At 40.1% G+C, this 21,605-nt stretch overlaps 3 protein-coding genes across 3 annotated transcripts; all 3 read right to left on the reverse strand.

The window, feature by feature from the left end:
* Positions 1-1,545: 1,545 nt before the first annotated feature.
* Positions 1,546-14,342, reverse strand: ppp3r1b (protein phosphatase 3 (formerly 2B), regulatory s1ubunit B, alpha isoform, b). Its single transcript, XM_043239774.1, has 6 exons — positions 14,041-14,342; positions 9,889-9,928; positions 5,957-6,133; positions 4,925-4,984; positions 4,654-4,838; positions 1,546-3,826 (listed from the first exon to the last, which is right to left on the reverse strand). Exons 1-6 carry the CDS (start codon positions 14,041-14,043, stop codon positions 3,779-3,781), a joined length of 513 nt encoding a protein of 170 aa, XP_043095709.1. The 5' UTR covers positions 14,044-14,342; the 3' UTR covers positions 1,546-3,778.
* A 996-nt stretch (positions 14,343-15,338) lies between these two features.
* cnrip1a (cannabinoid receptor interacting protein 1a) lies at positions 15,339-18,414 on the reverse strand. The gene is made up of 3 exons (XM_043252006.1): positions 17,856-18,414; positions 17,432-17,576; positions 15,339-16,446 (listed from the first exon to the last, which is right to left on the reverse strand). Exons 1-3 carry the CDS (start codon positions 18,032-18,034, stop codon positions 16,282-16,284), a joined length of 489 nt encoding a protein of 162 aa, XP_043107941.1. The 5' UTR covers positions 18,035-18,414; the 3' UTR covers positions 15,339-16,281.
* A 1,036-nt stretch (positions 18,415-19,450) lies between these two features.
* LOC122351449 (F-box only protein 48) lies at positions 19,451-21,512 on the reverse strand. Its single transcript, XM_043248529.1, has 3 exons — positions 21,388-21,512; positions 20,295-20,599; positions 19,451-20,212 (listed from the first exon to the last, which is right to left on the reverse strand). Exons 2-3 carry the CDS (start codon positions 20,586-20,588, stop codon positions 20,051-20,053), a joined length of 456 nt encoding a protein of 151 aa, XP_043104464.1. The 5' UTR covers positions 20,589-20,599; positions 21,388-21,512; the 3' UTR covers positions 19,451-20,050.
* Between the last annotated feature and the right edge of the window lie 93 nt (positions 21,513-21,605).

Here is a 21,605-nt window from a genome sequence, read left to right on the forward strand (position 1 = left end):
CGAGGCCAGGGCTATTGTCCTACCGGGGCACGGATTCTGGAAGTGGATCAATGTCTTCTGGTGTCTGTGCATGTGTGTGGGAAATAGCAGTGTGTGTGTGTGTGTGTGTGTGTGTGTGTAATTGATAGATGTTCTAATTTGTCTGTTGTGCTTCACCCGATGCTGACTGATACGGCCGGTCTTGAATCTCTCCTGCAGAAAGATCCTGTACTGGACTCGGTTTCTGCGAGGAAAAAAAAAAAAGACGTGTCGGAAAATATCTCGTAAATGCACCCTTTGGTTTAAACGGGATTGGGATTATTAGGCCGTGTGGGTCATATTTTTAAGCATTATTACTAATAACATTTCAATGTTTGTTTGGAAACCTCATAGGTGCACTTTTTAGCTAGTTGCGGTCTTAAATGGCACAGACCTTAATCGGGTTAGGCAGCATGTTGAATAAAAACCAATTACAAATCACCTGACAAAAAATGTATTTTTAGTTTTCATTTTGATCGCATACATTTAAACGGGAGTTAATATTTTTAGCAAGCAATACAAAGAGAAAGAAAATGAATTGCATCTGCTGGGGGTTAATGAGTTCGTTTTAAATCGCGCGGTTTGAAATCATGAAAGCGTTTAAAAATAAAGCGAAATTTCGTGCATTTTCATGTGTTTAAGTACGGTTCAATAACCCACTGGCTGCTAATTCAAATATTGCATATCAGTAACCGATGCTGTTTCGAAAGGCATTTCATTTTAAGAAGTGTTTTAAGAGTGGCTTCCTATTTTTGTGTAATTACAGCCACCTGGCAGCTAGGTGTCTGATTTCTGCCTGTCCACAAAAACATGAACGTTTGGAAGTGTTAGGCCGTCTCGGGAAGGAACGTTCAAAAGATGAAAAATTAAAAAAAAATCTGTAAATTATAATTTGTTATTTTGTGAAAATGTAATCTCTTTAAAAAAAAAAAAGTAACTATAGTTTGACCGGCTTGTAATATCTTACTGGTAAGTGCATAACTTTGGATTCTAAGTAATCCTTATCTCTCAGATTCATGTAAATATCTGCTGAATTTTAATCTGATTAGGTCCATATCTAAGTCTGATATCTAAACTTCTCAGAAAGATGCAATGAATTATGTTTTCTCTTCCTAATATATGCGAAACGATGATTTAAGAGTTGGCTTTTAACCATAGACTTTCTCACTTCGACTCAATATGTTGTGCATTACTGACACCTAGTGGAGAACAGCTAGTATTACAGCTGCACTAATAAACGCGCTCGTGTTTAACATAGAAAACGTTTAGAAATAAGCTCTGGTGAAGGCTTCATTTCACTACTCAGTATAGATATAAGGAAAACACGAGAATGTAACAATTCAAACTAAGTTAATGTGACTTAGAAAAAAATTAACGCCACCGAATTCATAAAATGCATCGCTAACGCTGAATTTCTTGTCATAAACAACTTATTTTATTCATTAAAACTATGTAGGCCACAGCTGGCACTGAAAAGATGTCTAGTGTTATATGTGGCATGTTGCGGTGAAAGAGGACAAACAGTCGTACAAGTCTCAAATATTTTATTTCTCGTTTTCATGAATGACATTTTTTTTAAATGGTTCCCACAGCATATGACGCAGCATGCAGAGAAATGAAGAAAGAAACAAAACGTTCAAACCTAAAAGCGAAACGTTTTTTCATTCACTTGTACGTTTCCTTTTGTCCAAAAACCCCGCGGCTCTCGCAGCGGAAGTTACTCGGATGGCCGCCTGATCCCCAGCTAAAGAAATACAAAACAACCGAAAGCAACAAACATACATTCTGTACAAAACGACTCAACCAAACCATGAACGGAAAAGGAGAAAAATGAAACATAACTCCCTCTCTTTTTTTTTTTTTTTAAAGAGAGAAAATAAAATCGCTGGGAGCGACGGACACCAATCCAAAAAACTCGCATTTTTTTTTTTTAATAATAAATAATAATAATATGTATGGATAAATGTAGTGAAGAAACTCGCTTTAAAATAATTTTCATATTTAAACATTTACCAAAAGTTTGGCAACGTCCATATATTTATATAACTGTCATTCAGAGTATAATAATATCTCAATAGTACGATTCATATGTAAACAAGAGAACCCCCTTCCCCCAAGAAAATAAAAAATAAAATAAAAATCTGATCTACATGCACAACAGAAAGAAAAGAAAGAGAGAGAAACCCTCCCGTATCATGCAAGCACATCACAAGACCTCAGCGGCCTTCGGGAGAGACATGTTTAAGCGCCGTCACCGTGCAGCAGCTGGCGGGAAAAACGCCGGTTTGCGCGGGAGAATCACATTTAAAAGCGAAATAGCGGAGTGGCCGAACGCTTCGAGTTTATTCGTCCGCGTTGAAAGCGTCTGGTTTGGTCTCTCCTCTTTTTTTTTTTTTTTTTGAACTGAATCTTTGAAATGACGAAGGAAAAAAGAGAAACTGATCGGTCAGTCAAGGTCTGCTTAGTCTACTTCGACGATCACTCTCGGGTAACATGCTGCGAACCAACTCGATTAAAGCTTAGAAAAAAAAAAAAAAAAAAAAAAACCAAAACACACAATCAGTCCTTCAGTCCCTAATATACAAATATGAGCTACTAAGGTCTTTACAATGCTGCCTGCAGTCAAGTTGGAAAAAAAAATTAACCTTGTATTTCCACAAACAAATATTCAAATCGGGTGTTATTGTGGATTCAGTTTGCCACAATATGCACTGTGTCCTACATTGTCGAGAGGTAAATCAAAAACTTGTTTGCCGTGGTAAAATGGTACTAAATCCACAACACACACACACAAAAAAAAGTTGAGAAATTTTACTGATGGCACCGTCCCATCCTACAGTAACATGTGGTGTGATCTGATCGTCCCTCCCCACCCGACCCCTCAAAAGTAAACCATACGTGTATATATGTGCACAACTTCAAATATATTTGTTTTTTTAATCCTAGTCTACTGTATATCAGAAAGCAAGACGGCAGATGAACTCCCTGACAATATTAACACGGCACACTTTTACATACACGCACACATTCTCGTAGAAAATTCGAATGGGATTTCGCGTCAGATCTGAAGCAGATATTAGGTGGAAACAAAAAAACAATAAGCTCGACGATGACTTTTTTTTTTTTTTTTTCTTTTTTTAATCTCCCCGTGACATGAAGAACATCGGTTAGCGGTTTCGGTATTCAGCTATTGTTAAATCCCACGTATATGTCTGGATTGGCACTTCATGCTCGAAGCGTGTCGCGCTGAAATCAAGTGTCAAGTCGTGTGTTTATCGCTCACGTACACGTATTCCCTGTAGACCTAGATCATCTTTAAAAAAAAAAAGACAGGACCAAAATAAATACAAAAAAAACCCCTCCATCAAAAAAAAGTTAAAGAACGTACACACATGCATACAGGCACACACGTACACACACACACACACCCTCCTTTCTTCCTTCTCCACCGCACTGAATCGCTCGGTAATCGACAGAGAAATCGTCTCTCTGACTGTCCTTAAATACCCAAGAACGTGGACAGAAGAATCTCATGCTCTATAACACTTAGGATGGCAGGCGTCACAAGGCTCAGGGAGTACAGACGGGGAACAGAGGCATCATTCAGAGAAATACTTCCATTGAAAGAGATCGACAGACAGAGAGAGAGAGCGAGAGAGAGATAGAGATAGAGAGAGCGTGTTAGCAGAACATCTGGAGCTGATTCTCAGAAATGGAGAAGTGAAAAGAGGGTGTTCAGTGAAGGGCCTGTTGCGTCTCTTCACACGTCCACCACCATCTTTTTGTGAATGTCTAAGCCACCAACCACCTGCGGAAGAGAAGGGAGACGGGAAATAACGTCAGCGCATTTCTTTCCAGAGAAAAGATAACAGTACGCAACGACCCTATCGTGAAAATGATCTTTCATGCAGTGTTTACGACATCTCTTAAGTGAAAGAAAACAATCTCGCTAAATTTTTTAATCTGAAAGCGCACCGTGTATAAAGCTAGTGTCCCTCAAAAGAGTCGACGCTGTATGATTGAGTCCCAAGATGTTTAATCCTGACATCGAAATGAAACATCGGTGCGTCGCCACCCACTCGTGTTTCTTTTTACATTATTCTGAAGGAAAAAGGCCAGCTCGTTTTGCCACTTTTGGAGCGTTAAATGTTTAAACCCCGCTTTAAGTGAAATCGACCAATCACTGGAGGGGTTTGGAAAAATGAATCCTTAAATGGTTTGGGAACAATTAAACAAATGAGGTAAAAATAATGAAAAATAAGAAAACGTAAAGTGTTTTTTGACCATGCATGGATGTCAACCTCTTGTTTGGGACTCTCAAAACCAAAATATGAACTTTATATAACCCATAATAGGGGTAAAAGTGTTCATAACAATAAAATACAAATATAAAACAAAATGTATAGATTTGAGATTTCAGTACAAACTCTGAAACCAGTAATAAACAATACTTTGAGATGCAGCACAATCTTGGCATCCAGAAATACTACTTCAATCCAGTCTCGGCCAAAGACAGTGACCAAGATGTGCACACAATGTATATAAGCTACGACAAGATGTCATTAAACCAGCTTCTAGAGTGTTTGCTTCTAGTATGCCAACATTAAAAAAAAGAGCCAAGATGAAGTGACTCACAGCGCAGAACTCCTCGAAAGATATCCTCCCGTCCCCGTCCTTGTCTGCGTTGATGATGGTTTTGTCGACGATCTGCTGCAGCTGGGTGTCCTTCAGGTTATTCCCTACCATCATCTTCAGCACCTGGAACAGCTCGCCGTTGGATATGTAGCCATCCTTATCCATGTCATAAATCCTGAACGCAACTGCAGAAACAAGCAAAGTTTTCCTGTTTATTTTGGTTCGGACTAGAGGAAAGCGTTGAGAAAATTCAAGATGGAAAGAGACTCACAGCGGAGCTTCTGCTCCTTGTCGCCCTTGACGCTGAACTGAGAGACGCCTTCAATGAACTCTGCAAGAGAATAAAAAAAATGAAAATGGGATGATGAATGGAGAAACTGTCCACCCTCTCCACCTTTAACTGGACCAAGTTACGTGAACTCTGAACTCAAGAAGAGAGTAGGGCGGTCCAAAAAAGATTTACTTTTGAATATTTGTCAGACTTCAAATAAAAATCCACGTTCGAATTTCAGCTGTACATCAGACGTGCTTTATTTAGATCTTGATGTTGAAACCAAAACCATTCACACATCATGCATGTTTATTGCATTTTCTATAGGGACTATCTATACCCGTTACACTCGTGTTTAGAAAGCAGGGTAAAAATGATGCAAGTTCAACAGGTCTCATCACTTTAGCGGTTTTTCCCTATCCCACTGCATCTCATGTTTTCAAATGAAAAGTACACTGTGATTGGTTTTTCGGGCCTTTGCATTAAGCTAGGCTTCAGTCCCTCGAACAAAAGAAGTCACTCTGCTCAACTGACAGAGACGCTTTAAAGGAAAAAACTATTGAAATGCTGACACGAGTATTGAGGTCAAGTGTATCGATTGACCCAAAAATGAAATTTCTGTCATTGATTACGCACCCTCATGTCGCTCCAAACCTGGAAGACCTTCGGTTATCTTTGGAAAGCAAATGAGGTTATTTTTGATGGAATCTGAGAGCTTTCCGACCCAGGGATTCTCAAATCTGGACCTCGAGATCACTTTCCTGCAGAGTTTAGCTCTGACCCTAATCATACACACCTAAAACATGCTAAATCAGAAAATCACAGGTAGCTGAGTTTTCTCAGGGTTGGAGCTAAACTCCCCCAGGCAAGATTTGAGGAACCCTGAGCTAGAAATTAAAAGATCTTAGGCCTTTGACTCGCATGAGGGCGGTTATCGATGCATAAAAATATGCAAGGGACACGAGACCAAAAACATCATGGCGATGAGCAACGCGTGCTACACAACATCAACTGGAATGAACAGAAATAAACCTTTAAAGTCCACTTCTCCGTTTCCGTCTGTGTCGAATATATCGATGACTCGCTGCACCAGCGGATTCTGCTGCAACTCGGGTAGAGACATAAACTCCTCCACGCTGAGAGAACCCGAGTTATCCAGGTCGAGTTTCTTAAACCGCTTCCCTAGTCTTTTAATCTCATCAGCGTCAACTGAAATAGAGAGAAAGAGAGATGAAGAAAACAGTGAGAGCAAGTCATTTTAACACAACACCCAAACTACGCATCCCTTTCTCGTTCTCTTCGATTGTCCTCGGCTACAACCTTTCATTCATCTTCAAGACGTCAATCTAATATGCCTTCAAAGACTGCCCAACTCTTCAAGCACATACACGCATGGATGCACTATTCCACATCCAAGGCTCGCTCTCTCACACACACACACACACACACAATCTATTCATCTTCGGCTGCCATCAGAAAGTCAGTACCCATCCCAGAATAGACCTTACCCAGTTTCTCCTGCCTGGCAGTCATGGTCATCCCTCCGAGGGCTGCCGTTCAACTACAGCTTGCCGTTGTGCTTCGTGGACTGCTAAATGGCCTAATCTCATTCACAAAGCCACGTGGTACACACCTCCAGTAATCGGCTGCCAGGCTGTTTGCCGTTAGCACTGTGCAGTTAATCGAATTAAAATCCAAATCACAATCTGTGGCCGAGAGCAGCGATTCTCAACCTTTGTAGCTCTTCGGTTCCTCGAAGCCAACTAAGAAGTCACTCTGCTCAACTGACAGAGACGCTTTAAAGGAAAAAACTATTGAAATGCTGACACGAGTATTGAGGTCAAGTGTATCGATTGACCCAAAAATGAAATTTCTGTCATTGATTTTTTCAAAATAAAAAAAAAATACTAATTTTGATAATATTAAATCAGTGAAACATCTGGTTTGCTAAATTTTTAATGACTCATGTTCAAATCACTGAATGGCGGTATACTACAAAAACTATTTATTTCATTTTAAGTTATCTTTCTTTACATGAACAAACATCAAATAAAACAGCCATTTTAAATAATAATAATAGCAACATTTAATAAATAACAGTAACAATGTAAATAATTTAAATGTCCCTGATACAACAGATTTAAAAAAACTATTGCATAATCAGAAATTCAGAAAAAAAGCATACAGAGCATGAAAGTGAAAGGGTGACAATTTCAGTTTTTTCAAAGATATTTAAGTAGGATTTAAGTATAATAGCACAATACTCAAAATGACTCAAACTGTCTGAATGAAAAGCAAGCAGATGAGCTCTGCCTTACTGCCGCTGTGCATCCAATAATTCTTTCAGATAAAAGAGAGGTAAAAAGACATACGCTGATTTCCGCTGTGCTATTTTGAGTTTGTGGACACTTACCCTAAAGCAGATGATGTAACCGCTTATTCTTCATATCTATAAATATGCCATGGATTAACCCTGATACAGCTAGCGCCAATGTGTGTCATTAAACCAGGTGACTTTATTACACCACCACGCATCTGTCGCTCCCCGAGACGTCAGGACAAAGCATGCCAGTGTCACGGTCCACATACTGACGCTCTTATTTACATTAGCTAAAAATGCCTTCAAGGGCAACAGGAGAATAAAAACGACAGCTAAAAGTTTCATGCCATCCGCCCCGACCCCTAGGGCTTCGGCAGGGGCGGTTGCATCACTGAACCACGGTATTCGAACAACGTTAAGACGGGAGAGACAGAGGGGAATATTTATAGCAGTCGGGCTGATCCGCGGTGGCCCGCTGTCAGGGCCGATAAGGGCCTCTCAGAAAAGCCCCCTAGCAACAAGGACGGCCGACTTTGCAGATGAAGAGCAGTGGTGTACGTGCTCGCGATGCTTTCGAAAAATGTGGCAACATCACGTGTAGCGCCGTTTTGTGGTGATTTGACTATGTGGCCATTCTGCTCTTTCTAGATGTGTTTAAACATAAGAGCGTGTCTTACGTAAACGCCCCTTTAAATAAAGTGTTTGGGATCAGGTGAAATAAAGAAGTGAAGCTCAACTGACAGCTGATTAGACTTTCAAAGACAATGCACTCATAACTTGGGAATTAGAGAAAGTGCAATATATATATATATATATATATATATATATATATATATATATATATATATATATATATATAAAATAAAAAATGTTTTTAATTATACAGATCGCACACTCTTATCTCTTGCGTTTCACATAAACAGTCTGTGTTTGACTTCGCCCAGATGCATTTTATCCACAAAAATGATTTGGGAGGATGTCATGTGTGTCCTGTTACCACGGTGTCTAACCAGAGAGGCCTTATGATGTCCTTGCGGTTGCTAAGCACCCATCTGACCAACAGGTGGCTCAGTTTCACAGCAGCACATTTGTTATCGCCCCGTTACAGTCCTGCTAAATTAATTACTGCCGTCTCCTCGTTCTGAAGCGAGATCTCTCGGGAATGATGCAATTAATCTTTCACCTTGACCTATAACCTCCAACCGCTTTCATCACCGATCGGTTGAATGAGGACGAACCAACCGCTGGATTCGTCAGGTTAGTCCGTCCTCTTATTCACAGAACAATACATCTAGCTTTTCCTTCGCTGAGAAACGCGAGCAAGACTCGTTTTATTTCAGTGGTCTTCCCTCTGTGGTCTTGGAAACCTGTGCCAGTGAAGTTGCCATGGCAACATTGTTAAGGGAACCCTATGCTTGTACCCAGAGGCTCGATGTGAAAGATTATAATGTTCGCATACAGCGGGAAAAAAAATACTCTGAATAAAACTGATAGTACATTTTACAATTAAACAAATTTTGAAGACTAAAAGTCTTTCTATAAATTTATGTAATTTTTTAATATTTTTAATAATGTCTGTGGAAAGGATATGTAGTAACAGATACACCAGAAAGCATTTTTTTAAAGAGACGGTTAAAAAAAAATGTGTTTGTCGGTACTTACAATGTCTGAAGCAGAGCAGAAAAATACGTAAAAACGAAATCTATTAAAAATGGATTATCACCTCGTGTTCTTCTACTCACTCCCACCAACTCTAAAAATAAAACAGGCTCTTCCTGCAGCCCCGAGACTAACCTTTACCAGCCTGAGGCATTTATAGCCCTCATTTCTACAGACCGCCACCCTGTCTAGTCTGCTTGCACTAGCGCTGGCCCTGCTCCAGACCCGGAGAGCCCCACTGATCCGGGGGATGCCCTCTGCCTCACATCTTGATCTCCAGAGGATCCCAGAGCAGCAGGAACAGGTGTTTAAAAGGACTGGACCACACTACACCGGCCGCTTACTCTGAAGAGCTAGATGCAAGTGACTAAACCACAGGTCACAAAAACTGATAATACAAAAACGGAAGCGTCGCTTGAGCTGCACGCGCTTTCGGCACACTGTACAAACTGCATCTTTGCCTACATAATTCATAGATCGATAATTATATAATCACCGTTTTCAATATTGTTGATGTTGAACGAGCGGCGTTTCAGAGCCAGTGCTCAGCCAAAAATAATCTAGCACGGGATTTGGCTTAACCAGCATAAACTATGCACAAACCCAATTTACACAAATAAATACTATGCAAAGTAAAAACAATTACAGGTAACAAAAAACTGAACATGCACATAAAAAAAAGCCAAAACATTAAAAATGATACAATTAAATAAACCTATCACAGTTAATAATTTAAATTTAGTTGAAGTACTAAAATGACTGCAACTAAAAGTGAAATAATAATAAAAAATAAATAAACGGACATATATAAAAACAAAAACTAAAATATTACGATATTATTTTGCTAAAGATCAAATATATTAAATATGAAAACAAGAACTTTTTATAATACTATATAAGAATATATATATATAAATATATATAAAATTAAGAAAGTAGAAAAAAAAAACAAAAAAACAATTGGGCAACAGCCCAAAATACTTACAGTGTGAGCACATCTCCAAGGGATAACTCGCCTCATTTCCCTGTAGAGAGAGAACGAGAGTCTGAATCAGCGGGACGATGCACATAAAACGTTACCCATCAGACCTACAAGTTCTGTGAAGCCTGACAGACACACAGCAACAATATCCAAAGAGGGGTGACTGGGATACTTTCACTTCTAACGACATAATCAATGCCTCAAAGCGTCCTAAACCAAGCATACTGCCATTATAAGCCACGGTTTACTTGCCTGTAAAAGGCCATTTAGTACATCTTTGCATGTTCTCTCTTCGTGACGCACCGCTATCGCCAGAGTCACAAGGCGAAGGGGTCAACTACAGTCTCAACTACAGCTCTTAATGTGTCTTAGTTAATTAGCTAATCAGATCTGAGGAGCGAGTTCGCAGCGCTGTGGAAGAGGCCATCAGTCTCTGAGGATGTGTGTGTATTGTAGATGTAAAAAGTGAAAGCACATGCACACTACGCGGCCGATTATCGTGTCAGCAATCGCACTAAAAGGGAAATGGCAACATCCTTAATTGATGACTCGACTGACTTAACTCACCAAAATCTAGAGCGAAGTGTGGTTACTGGTTGTGCTGACTCAAAGTTTGAGATTGTTCAGATGTCTTAATGTTTTTGAAAGTCTCTTCTGCTCATCGAGGCTGCATTTATTTGATCAAAAATACAATCAAAACAGAGTACTGGAAAATATTAGTTCTAAAAACATTACACATACACACACACACATATATGTATATATGTATATATGTATATATATATATATATATATATATATATATATATATATATATATATATACACATACACACACTTTTTTTGTTCTAATATAATTTATTGCTGTAACGCAAAGCTACATTTTCAGCATCGTTGTTGAAAATCTTAGGATAAACAATTTCACATGGCTATACCCAATGTACTGATCTCGTTATAAACGTAAAATTATTTCTAGCAAAATCTCTAGCGACTGACACGTAACAGAGTCATATCACCCAGGCATTCCTTTATACATTAGGGTGGAAATACACACTGCAATGAGCTAGGAAAGAAATCAGGCCGCCCAATCATCATCATCCAGTTTCAGCACACTGGGACACGCAGAAATAGCAGGAGACCGAGAGAGAGAGAAGAGAATACGCCACGATAGAAAGAAGAAAAGTAGAGAAAGAGCTAAAATCATTCTCTCTATTAGCGATGCAACTCTGCCCTCAATCTAACGCTAGATGATTGGCTTTATTCTAAGTAAGTTTTGAAATTAATCGGACACAAGTGACCGTAGACATTTATAGTGTTAATAAAGATTCTATTTTAAATAACTCACTTTCTATTCATCAAAGAATCCTAAAAAAAAAAGTGTCATGGTTTTCACAAAAATATTAAACTGCATGCAATGATTTCTGGGAGATTGTGTGACACTGGAGTAATGATGCTGAAAACACACAGGAAAAAATGATTAATTTGTTTGAAATACTTTTACCGTATTTTTTTAAATCAAATAAATACAGCCTTGGCAAACATAAAATGCTTAAAAATCGCATTGTGATCTCACTAAAGGGGAACAAAATAACACAGCGTACGTTTTCATTTTAAAATGAACTGGAATCGGACGAGCCGAGGGCTAGGTTTCACAAGGGGAAAAAAAAAAAAAAAAAAAAAAAAAAAAAAGAGTCTATAGGTGTGACATCCCAGGCAAAAATCAAGTTGTTTCAAGTCGAAGGCCTGTCACGACTCGCAGGCAGAAAGCAACCTAACCTAGAGAGCGGGACAGACGAACCGGGACATCACTGTACCGAGACGTTTCTAGAGCGACTTCCAGAAGATCTAGAGCTCTCTATTATCACGCAGGTTTCACAGCTAACGAAGTGGAGTTCCTTTCAAGCGCACTAAAAAGCGTGTAGCACAGTTGTGCGTGTAAGCGTGCGTGGAAGTGGATTAAACTGGCGTGAGACGGGTCGCTCGAGTCACCGCGTGGTGGAACGCCGTTCTCAGACGTCTCTGAGGTACTGTATCAAACACAGCCCTCCCTCTAAAATGAGTCTGAACGCTCGCTGCACTGCAAACAGGACAGCGTTTGTGCCACAGCTAGTAGGGTTAGCTAAGGTTGAGCGCCCTGTGCTATTTTGACTTTAGCGATAGAGAGACAGCAAATTAACTTAAAGTGGATTGAGGGTTTAGGATTACTTCATCTGGTTATACGGTCTCGAGCACGAGCGAGTCGACAGGCGAGGAAAGACGCCTCAAAGCTAAGCGAGAGGTGGAGGAATCAGCCACGTAAACGCATCTAGGGCAGCATATCAGGCCTGCATCTATAAACATTTGGGTAACAGATGTTCATGTGCATAATTTAGCATACTTTTTTTCTTTTTTTTTAATTGAGCATGGCAAAAGTCAGCATAAAGGGAAAATCTATTTACTAAATGCATGCTACAAAACACGCATTTTATTTGTTAAAGAGAGATTTTAGCTCCTATTTGAATCGAAATGCACCTTCTGAATTTCATGCTTTCATTTAAGCAAAATATAACGCACATTATACCTCGTTTTATTGCCTTTGCATTAAATTAGACTACGATTTCTACATATCCTGCTCTTTTGATACGTGGTTTCGTGATTTTGACTGAACCTTTCGACTGAGTATATAAATCAAAACGCAATATACGCGCGCGGTCTCGGTAGACCAGGCTAAATCTAGGTCTGGGGAGCCCTGGGAGCACGTAATGCTATGCTGTGCATCCCAAGTATGCATACTTTTCTATCCTTTTGAACCGAGCGCGTCGAGTGCCTCCTCATAGGCTCGTCTGCATTGATACGTAGATACGCAGGCCGAGATTTTCTCGCTGATTAAACGCAACGTGCCAATTCCAACTAGCGCCAGTTCCAAAATATTACCGCATCCCTCTTGTTTGCCATCATTAATTATACATATATTCTGCATCGCATCGGCAACCTCGCTGATGATAGCGGTTCAGTGTGAATTGAGGTTAAATCGAACGCCTGTAACAGTTATTTGCATTGTTTTTGTATGGAGACCCAAAAAACGGGTTGCATTTCTTGTTCCTATGAGATCCATATCAAATCATTCATAGTTGGGATATCAAAAATCTCTCTTCCCCCCCCCATCTCTTTTATCTCATATGGCATGAATCCATTCAAACCTTACTTTGGCGCTAAGTATAATATTGGTTGCACTAATACGACTTTAAAGAGCTAAAGGATATTTGCAGGCTTTCATAACTGTGGATTGCTCATTTTTCAGCTGTATGATTTCAGATATGGACCGAACTGAATCAACACGACCGAGACACACACCAAACATCACAGGCATGGCTCATCAACAGCATTTTCAGATATAAACCTCTAAACCCACAACTGGCATATCAGCCTCACATCATAAGCAAATATTGTTATTAAACAGCAATCTAAGACGCCTAGTGACAGCAGCGTTTCGCACAACGGTTTAAACTAACATCAGATCACACGGTTTCCATTATTTTTCACACTCACGATTAATTTATCGCGCAGGGGAAGTTGAAAAGTCTGGGCAGACCCCTCTAGCGAGCTCAAAACTTTACAGTTCGTCGTTTCAAACCGACTGTCGTGTTTAAAATGACCCGAGGGGATAGAAAAGCTCCCCAAATTCAATAAACCCCATCTTATAGTTAACGCCCGAGCAAAGTCAGGCTTTTCCGGAGAACCGACCGGTCGATGCGAGCTGTCAACGGATCTATTTTCCGCGCAAACCAGCTCTAGATCGGCTTGACAGCCGCATCGATCGAGCAGCGGCTAACGTTAGCCGCCACACAGCGTTTCTCTTTCCCCGCCGCGCCATTACATTTGATCCCCGCTCGCTCGGAAAACGCCGTTAACGCATGAATCCATACGACGGCGTCGCGTTTTTCCGTTCACGGCGCGCGGAGCAGCCTGCCAGCCCCCGAACGTGGGCCACGCCGTGAGCCACGGCTGTGTTTTTATCAACAACGGCTTCGATCACGACACCGCGAGCGCGTTTCCAGCCCGTCGCGGCGCGAGAAACGACGCCCGATCGATCCGACGCGCGCCCGGATCGGCGACGTCCGCCGTCTCGGGCACGTTCGCAGCGGTTTTGGCGAGGGCTGCGGAGGGGGATCCTTACCATCCTGTCGCCGGGCTCGTCTTCGCCTTGCGCGGAGTCTCGCGGAACTGAAGGGGTCGCCGACGGTTGCTTTTTTCTGCGCGAGGAAGTCGCGGGGATTTTCTTCTCCTCGGGCTTTTCGGTCGACGGATGACGGATTCGCTGCAGTGGCTTCGGTAACGTCGGGTCCGCAGCGGAGGGGGAAGAGGCAGTGGGTTGAGTCGGTGGTGGAGAGAGAAAAGAGAGGAAAGGAGGGAGGGAGGCTCGGCGGAGCGGAGGGGGAAGGGGCGCTAGAACAGCACATCCGGGTATTTCCGCCTTATTTTTTTTTCCCTCTCAAGTCAATACATGAGCATTTGCATCATTACCGCTGATCTAATGATTTTTCGAAAATTTTTCCTAGTATTTGACTTTAATTAAGAGGAGGGGGATTTATTTCAAAGGATATTTCAAGTTTGCAAATATAGGCCTAAATTGATATGGGTATCTCATTATGATTATAAAGTTACAAAACAGTTATTGTAATAATTTGTAGGAAATATGACCGGAGCTATGGCTAAATACATATATATTTTTTAAGCAATGCTTTACATAAAGAGCTTAATATCTACTAGGTTTTTTTTCCATTTCCCCCATTGTTTTATATTGTTTTGTTTTTATTTATCTTATCTTATCTTATCATGAGGCCTGGTTGTATTAAATTTTATGTATTAATGTATTAAATTTTATGTATTAAAATGTATTAAATTTGCGACCATTTCCAAATAAAATTGAAAGTATAATTTTTTTTTTTTTTGTGATTTGTAATAAATATGATTGTATTTATGGCATTATGGGATTTTTTACAAAGCTTTTCAAAATAAACCATTCCCGAAAATAAAATGTAAAAACAATAAAATAGTTTTTGATTGGAGTTATGTAATAAATACAACACATATGCATTTTTAGCCATGTTTTACATGAGCAGCTTATTATCTAATGATATTTTATCGTAAAGCCTCCTTCTTAAAAAACATACTGTGACCATTTCTAAATAAAGTTCAAATATTTATTATATATTTATTGCAATAATTTTCGTTCTTGCTGTGGCACATTTAATTTATCTTGGAATGTTTTATCGCGAGGCCTTTTTTGTACTAATATTTTAACACTTGCGCGTCTATAAACATACTTTTTAAAAATGACAAACCATGTCTAGTTAGCAGTAGCTGCCTGCTCACAAATAATATTAATAGTTATAAACAATCTGGTCACGTATAATTTATATCAACTATAAATGATAGCAATATTTGAATGTAAAAACAACCAACACATAAATGTTTTTGATTTATTGCATATTTTGTACTTTCTGTCTTTTATTGGCTGGTATTTTCTTAAACCATAATGATTTTTTTTTTTCAAAACAGAACAGAACAGAACTTCAAGCAACAAGATATTCTTACAAAAAGGTCAAAAGTTTGGCTCCGGGTCACAGAAAAATCAAGAATGATATTCAGCAACACACTTAGGCACCCCACGAGCAAACGAATGATCAGAACACGAATAAAAACAGGCGTAGATTTAAGCAACTGCGTTTCTGATTCACACCTAACTCTCGCCAGCGAACTAATGCTTCTGTGAAAAATAGGCAACATATATATATATATATATATAACAGCGTAAGCAGTGAAAAACAGTAACACAAAATAGGAAATAGCAATTAAACATCCACTCAGACCATACAGAAACACACACGCCTGTCACAAATAAATAGTTTTACGCTGGTCCCAAAGACCACAATATTAACTGACTGGTCTTTACCTATATAATATTACATTATACTATTAGAGGGTATCGTGAGTAGCCTGTGTATGTTCATACAGCACCTTTTTGAGCAAGCATTGGAGCCTAAAACAGCAAACCGCTGGAGTAAATACAAGCCCGCAGCGCCGCTTTCTCACCCGAGTCTCGACGAAAGACGGTCTCGGTGCGTCTGTAACCATAATAGAGCTGACATGTGCTTTGCAAATTGAGATCTTCACCCAAAATATTTCACCAGCTCGGGCGAGATACACAGAAAGAGGGAGGGGGAGGTATTCTGGAAACGTCCGGATATCATGCACGACAACGAATAGACTGGCGAACAGATACCCTGCTGTTTGATATCGCTCGCTCGGAGCCTTTGATAGTCACATCTCGTTTCACTTGAGCGCTCTGCAGTCACCGGCCCCATGATGGTTACAGGACGTAACCGCGCGGGTTTGCTGCGGCTCCGCTCCTCTTTTACTGGAAGACCTCTTTGTTTATCCACATGAGGCTGCGGGTCTCGTTGGGCTTGGCCTCGTACTCGATGCAGTTGAAGCTGTTGCCGAACTGGCAGTGCTCTCTCTTGTAGTAGTTGTAGTACTTCACTTGCCATACGGTTTCGAACATGCCGGCGTCTTTGAACTGGCGGGCGAAAGGGAGACGGAAGGTTAGAAACATTGTACAGCTCGGCTCTTTTCGTCTTTAGTTACAGAAACCCATGCAAAATTAACACAATGCTTTGAAACCGTCAAAAAAACACTATATGTTACATTAACTATCCATCATATATATATATATATATATATATATATATATATATATATATATATATATATATATATATATATATATATATATATGAACCTGCCTACATATATTTAGCTTGCAGTTTATATAATATTTTGCAATTATTTTAGGTTGCACTAAGATTTTAAGTCCAAAAAGATTTTTTTTATTTTATTTTATTACACTGCAGATTTATACATTACAATTGCAAGTTTAATTCATGTTTAATTGCTTGCCAGTGATCTACTTGCGATTGGACATTGCTTCGAAGTGAATCCTACATCAACTATAATATGAAAAGGATGTGATAAAATTATGTAATGAATTCAAAATGTAAAACTAAAGAGACGTTTCTCTCTCTTCAAATTTGTCACTAATACCGTAATAATAATTTAATTAGAAGGGTTATATCGGCCTGTTAGGGTTTTGCTTACATCTACATTGTATATGTAGGAAAAAAATCCATGCACACACAGAAAAAGTTCAAACTGGTTAAGTTGGAGTTTCCAGAGCCCTGTTGCCATGGTGTTAGCCTATATGAGGCTGCTATATGCTGTTCTGGACTGTTTCTTATTGGTCCAGGACAAATAGCCCATCCCCCATCCCCTATGACATTCCGACCAACACATATTTCTAAAAAACTACAATTTGCCCGTTTTCATCACATGCCAGACACAAATCCCGAGTGACACGCGCACGATCTCCTCAGTGCTTTGACGCGTCGTTCAGGTCCGCATCCAAAACACTTTACAAGTGAAATCTAACGCTTAGCGCCAAACCCCAGCGCCCATCAACCCCACGCGACTTCACAATCAATTCTACGTTATTCTAATCGCGTTACCTCTACGGAGACCTGCACGGGTTGCCTGTCCCCGCTCTTGGTGTGCGGCACTCCCTCGGTGTCGTAGGTGCCGTTGTAGACGATCTGCTCGTCGTCTTTGGACTGCTGCTCCAAAGGGAAGCTCTTTCCTCCGATCCCCATCGTGCTGAAATCCCAACGAAACAAACGTGAGACGACCTGCCTCGTTTGATCTCGAAACTCCTTCCCCCGATTAAACATTAAAGGCTCGTGCGCTCGCGGCGGATCCCCGAGGCTCGGTTTCTAAACAACGCAAGCTAACGCGCAAATAAAGCGCGCGCCTGTTTGGCCGTATCGCGCCTTTCGACTTCAGCATTGCGAGAAAAAAAACACAGAGCTATTTATACGCAACGCCTAGCTGTATAATATCAGAAGCATACAAGCAGGATGGGTTTAGTCGACTTACGCGGCCTCCGCGCTGCCCGGCTTCACGATCACCTCGATTTTGTATTTCGATCCTGTTAGCAATTTGATCGTCCTGCTCTGGCCGAACCTCGTCCCGTCCACCTTGTAAAACACGGGCCCGTCGTTGGGCTGGATTTTCAGGGAGATCGCGATGTTTATTATCGCTGGAACGTCGGCCATGGTCGCGAGATAACGGAGGTCGGTGCGTTTCCAGGGCTCCCCGTCGTTAACGGGATGGCGCGCGGTCCCAGGAAGCTGCCGGGAGATGCTGTGACGTGTACACAAGCCATCACACCCATTTTAGCCGTGCTGCATGCACCGGTGCACATGCACGTGGATCCACCGGGCTCACACAACGCACCGGTGCCCGTTAGTCTCGCGCTGGGTAAACAAACGGGACACTTAGATAGGCACCGCTACCCGTCGTTATTTGTTTGTGCGTTTCGGCCGCGTTTCGCGTTTTAGGAATGCAAACACGTTGTAAATAGTTTATGAAGCGTTAGATCTCGATCCCACGGCGCTGGCGTCCGTTTCCGTGATCCGCGCTGTTAAAAACGGCCCCTGTCCGAAGTGCTGAAACCGAAGAGTCACGTGTCGCTTCTCTGAGCGGCCACTGGGCCATTTTTATAGTGGAAAAGGTGCATTTTAAATCTACTAAACACAAAACACCGCTATTTCGCGCTGAGACGTTCATAAAAAAATTATGTAATTAACTAAATTAGATATAAACCTATTTTTAGTAGGCTGTTATGAAGGTGTTTGAGAAGTTCTCGTTAAAATTCTCATTAAAACAGAATATGTGTGAAATTTTAATGTACAGTCAGATAATATTTTCACTTTAAGTTACATTCATACCATTTGATCTAATGCAATGAAGGGGAATATATATTTGTATAATCAGATAAATATAGGCAAGTTATATTCTCATTTAACTTTCAAAATCTGACAGATTCCTTCAATAGTTATCTCAGAAAAATACAATTTTCTTTAACTTCTTTTAACAAGTTTTTATTTTTAATTTTTTAAATTTACTTGCCACTAGCACTTAAATCCTTTTTTTTAATTAAATTCCTTTTTTTTTTTTTTTTTTTTTTTTTTTTTTTTCAGGATAACTTTCAAAATCTCTCTCTCTCTCTCTCTCTGTCTTTTTATTATTTATTTATTTATAGCTTTTTGCTTAAACTAAATCGCGGTTAAAATATCTTTCATTCCTTTCTCTAGAAAACACTGAAGCTCCCTATTCAGGGCTCAACTGTTGAACTCTACAATATTTGGAAACCTATTTTAAATTTCCTGACCTCACTAGCTTCTGATTGAGTTTGTTCGGTTAAATAAAACACGGTTTGCATGCATGCATGCACATATACATCTTCACGTGCATTTGGTTTTTCCATTTCTCTCCTCTAATTTGAATACACACTTTTTATTAAACGCAACATCCTATTATATTTATCTCATATAGTACTGCTATAGCAATTTTTATATAATGTGTTCACTTCACCTACAATTACCATTCGGAGACAACGAGGGGATAAGTCAGTATTCTGTGTTTTATATCTGTCTGTGTTATAATAAAACAACCCGTGGAACAAAAAAAAAAATCTATTTTTTATATAAAAAAGTCTTTCCATTCCACAACATGCCATTTTACAGTGCTAGTTCATACATAGCAAGTTCTGTATGAATATGCATGTGTGAAAAAAGGTGCTTTTAAGTGGAACAATACTTCTATATTGTTTTAAATGGTTATAAAGACATACGCATACAGACAGCAATAAAAAGAGAGGCCAGCACTGAATACGTGAGTAAAGCACATACTATTAATTAATATATTAGCTTGGATAAAATAATAGTTGCATGATTTTTTTGCCAGTGACTTAACACACTATAAATGAACAAAAATCAATAATAATGTGCAGTTTTGTTGATCTATACAAACAGAGCAAAGAAAAACATCTCTCTCTGTTCCATCTATAAAATGATTCCATCATATGAAACGTATAAAATTTTACAGTCACAAGTAAATTAAGGCAATACTGACAAAAGACACATTATCGTGTATTCTGACCGCCTTTTTTTAGCAATACCGATTTTAAAATGATTCGCCCAGCAAGTGTTTAAGTCGTAGCGCTTCCATTGTAGGTGCAGCTGATATATTTCAGTCCATTGGCAGGATCCCAAAAGTCTCTCTCCGCTCTATCTATCCAGTTCCGCCTCCAGTATCTCTCCCCAGGTCTCCACATCCAGTGGACACATGCTGTTGGGCGGGATATCGTCAGCAGAGCGGATATTACTGAATCGGCCCTTCAGCCACCTCCGCTTTACGCAGCCTTTCCTGTAGTTACGCACAAGGGTGACCTGAAACAAAACAAAAAGGTAAGGGGAATGAGAAACAACCAGCCGAGGCAGGAGCAAAACGACGCAGAATTTGAGCGCAAACCTTCCACGAACAGCCAGCAAGCCTGTCTCCATCCACCTCCCTCCTGCAAACAGCCAATACCGCGAGACAGTGGGTCCTCCACAGCTGATCGCTGCCCTCGATTATATCGTTCCAGTGCCTGCAGGTGAGTGACGCCCGGCACAAACTACAGATGTCCAGCTCACCGAAGATCCTAACGCTCATCTCTGCAGGAAGGGCCTCTGTAAAGTTCTGCTGAAGTGGATGCTGATCGCCGCCGGGTCCTCTATCTCGGCTGGGGATGGCGCTGGAGCTCCTTTTACAGACATTCTGCATTTCTAAGCGTCCTAGAACAGTTTCAGTTTTATTTTTATTCAACACCAGCTTTTGGCATCAAAGAGCATGTGTGACCTTGGAGCACGAAACCAGTCAAAGCCATAAAAACCATAAGTAGCATGCGTATATTTGTTGCAGTACGGGTCAAATTCTTATATTTTTATACCGATTCTATATTTTCAGTAGGATATATATATATATATATATATATATATATATATATATATATATATATATATATATATATATCTTAATATAACTTAATATGCATTACTAAAGACTTCATTTGGACAGCTTTAAGTGATTTCTCTCTCTCTCTCTCTTTATATATATATATATATATATATATATATATATATATATATATATATATATATATATGTGTGTGTGTGTGTGTGTGTGTTTGTGTGTGTATACTGTGATCCTCAGATTTCAGATTCAAAACCAAATATTTTCTATATGTTAACACACAAAATATCAATGGAAAGCTTATTTATTCCTATTTGAGATGACTTTTTCATTACCATTATGGCCAGTTTCGTGGCACAGGGTCACATACGACAAATAACGCGCTATTTAAGAAGCACAACAGTTATAACGTTGGAGTGTCTGTAACTAAACGATTAAACTAAACACGGTATCTGCTGACAAAGCCATCAATAAGGAAAAACTAGCTAACCGGTGTCTGAAACTGATTTTCAAAACGAATACGAAACGGTCGCATATCTATGTAGCCGTGTTCTGTACGAAAAACGAGTGATATTTATAAAAACAAAACGTTATTTGTAAAGATTCGTACCGACGGCCGCGTCTCCTGACAGCTCGGGGGTTTAAACGTCTGCGTTTGTTTACGCCGGAAACGTCAGCAGGCAGACCTCGCCCCGTTCCTCCTGCGCATGCGCGTCTCTCCAGCGGAAATTCAAAGTTGTTTTGATTCCGCGTCATTGCGGCGCGCGGTTTGGGTCACGCGGATGACCGTTTTGCGTTATCCGTGTGCTAAAAACGTGCGCGCCCTTG

This window comes from Puntigrus tetrazona, chromosome 1 (assembly GCF_018831695.1).
Source record: "Puntigrus tetrazona isolate hp1 chromosome 1, ASM1883169v1, whole genome shotgun sequence".
Taxonomy (NCBI): domain Eukaryota; kingdom Metazoa; phylum Chordata; class Actinopteri; order Cypriniformes; family Cyprinidae; genus Puntigrus; species Puntigrus tetrazona.

What these genes read in the sequence shown, in the direction of transcription:
- ppp3r1b (XM_043239774.1), bottom strand. An exon ending in CTTGGAGATGTGCTCACACT is followed by an intron (nt 6,134 to 9,888) that starts GTAAGTATTTTG and finishes TCTCTATTTCAG; the next exon opens with TTGACGCTGATGAGATTAAA. An exon ending in CAAGGAGCAGAAGCTCCGCT is followed by an intron (nt 4,839 to 4,924) that starts GTGAGTCTCTTT and finishes TTGTTTCTGCAG; the next exon opens with TTGCGTTCAGGATTTATGAC.
- cnrip1a (XM_043252006.1), bottom strand. Translation starts at nt 18,034, where the DNA reads ATGGCCGACGTTCCAGCGATAATAAACATCGCGATCTCCCTGAAAATC. An exon ending in CCGGGCAGCGCGGAGGCCGC is followed by an intron (nt 17,577 to 17,855) that starts GTAAGTCGACTA and finishes TTGGGATTTCAG; the next exon opens with CACGATGGGGATCGGAGGAA. An exon ending in CCGTGCAGGTCTCCGTAGAG is followed by an intron (nt 16,447 to 17,431) that starts GTAACGCGATTA and finishes TTCGCCCGCCAG; the next exon opens with TTCAAAGACGCCGGCATGTT.
- LOC122351449 (XM_043248529.1), bottom strand. Translation starts at nt 20,588, where the DNA reads ATGCAGAATGTCTGTAAAAGGAGCTCCAGCGCCATCCCCAGCCGAGAT. An exon ending in TTGCTGGCTGTTCGTGGAAG is followed by an intron (nt 20,213 to 20,294) that starts GTTTGCGCTCAA and finishes GTTTTGTTTCAG; the next exon opens with GTCACCCTTGTGCGTAACTA.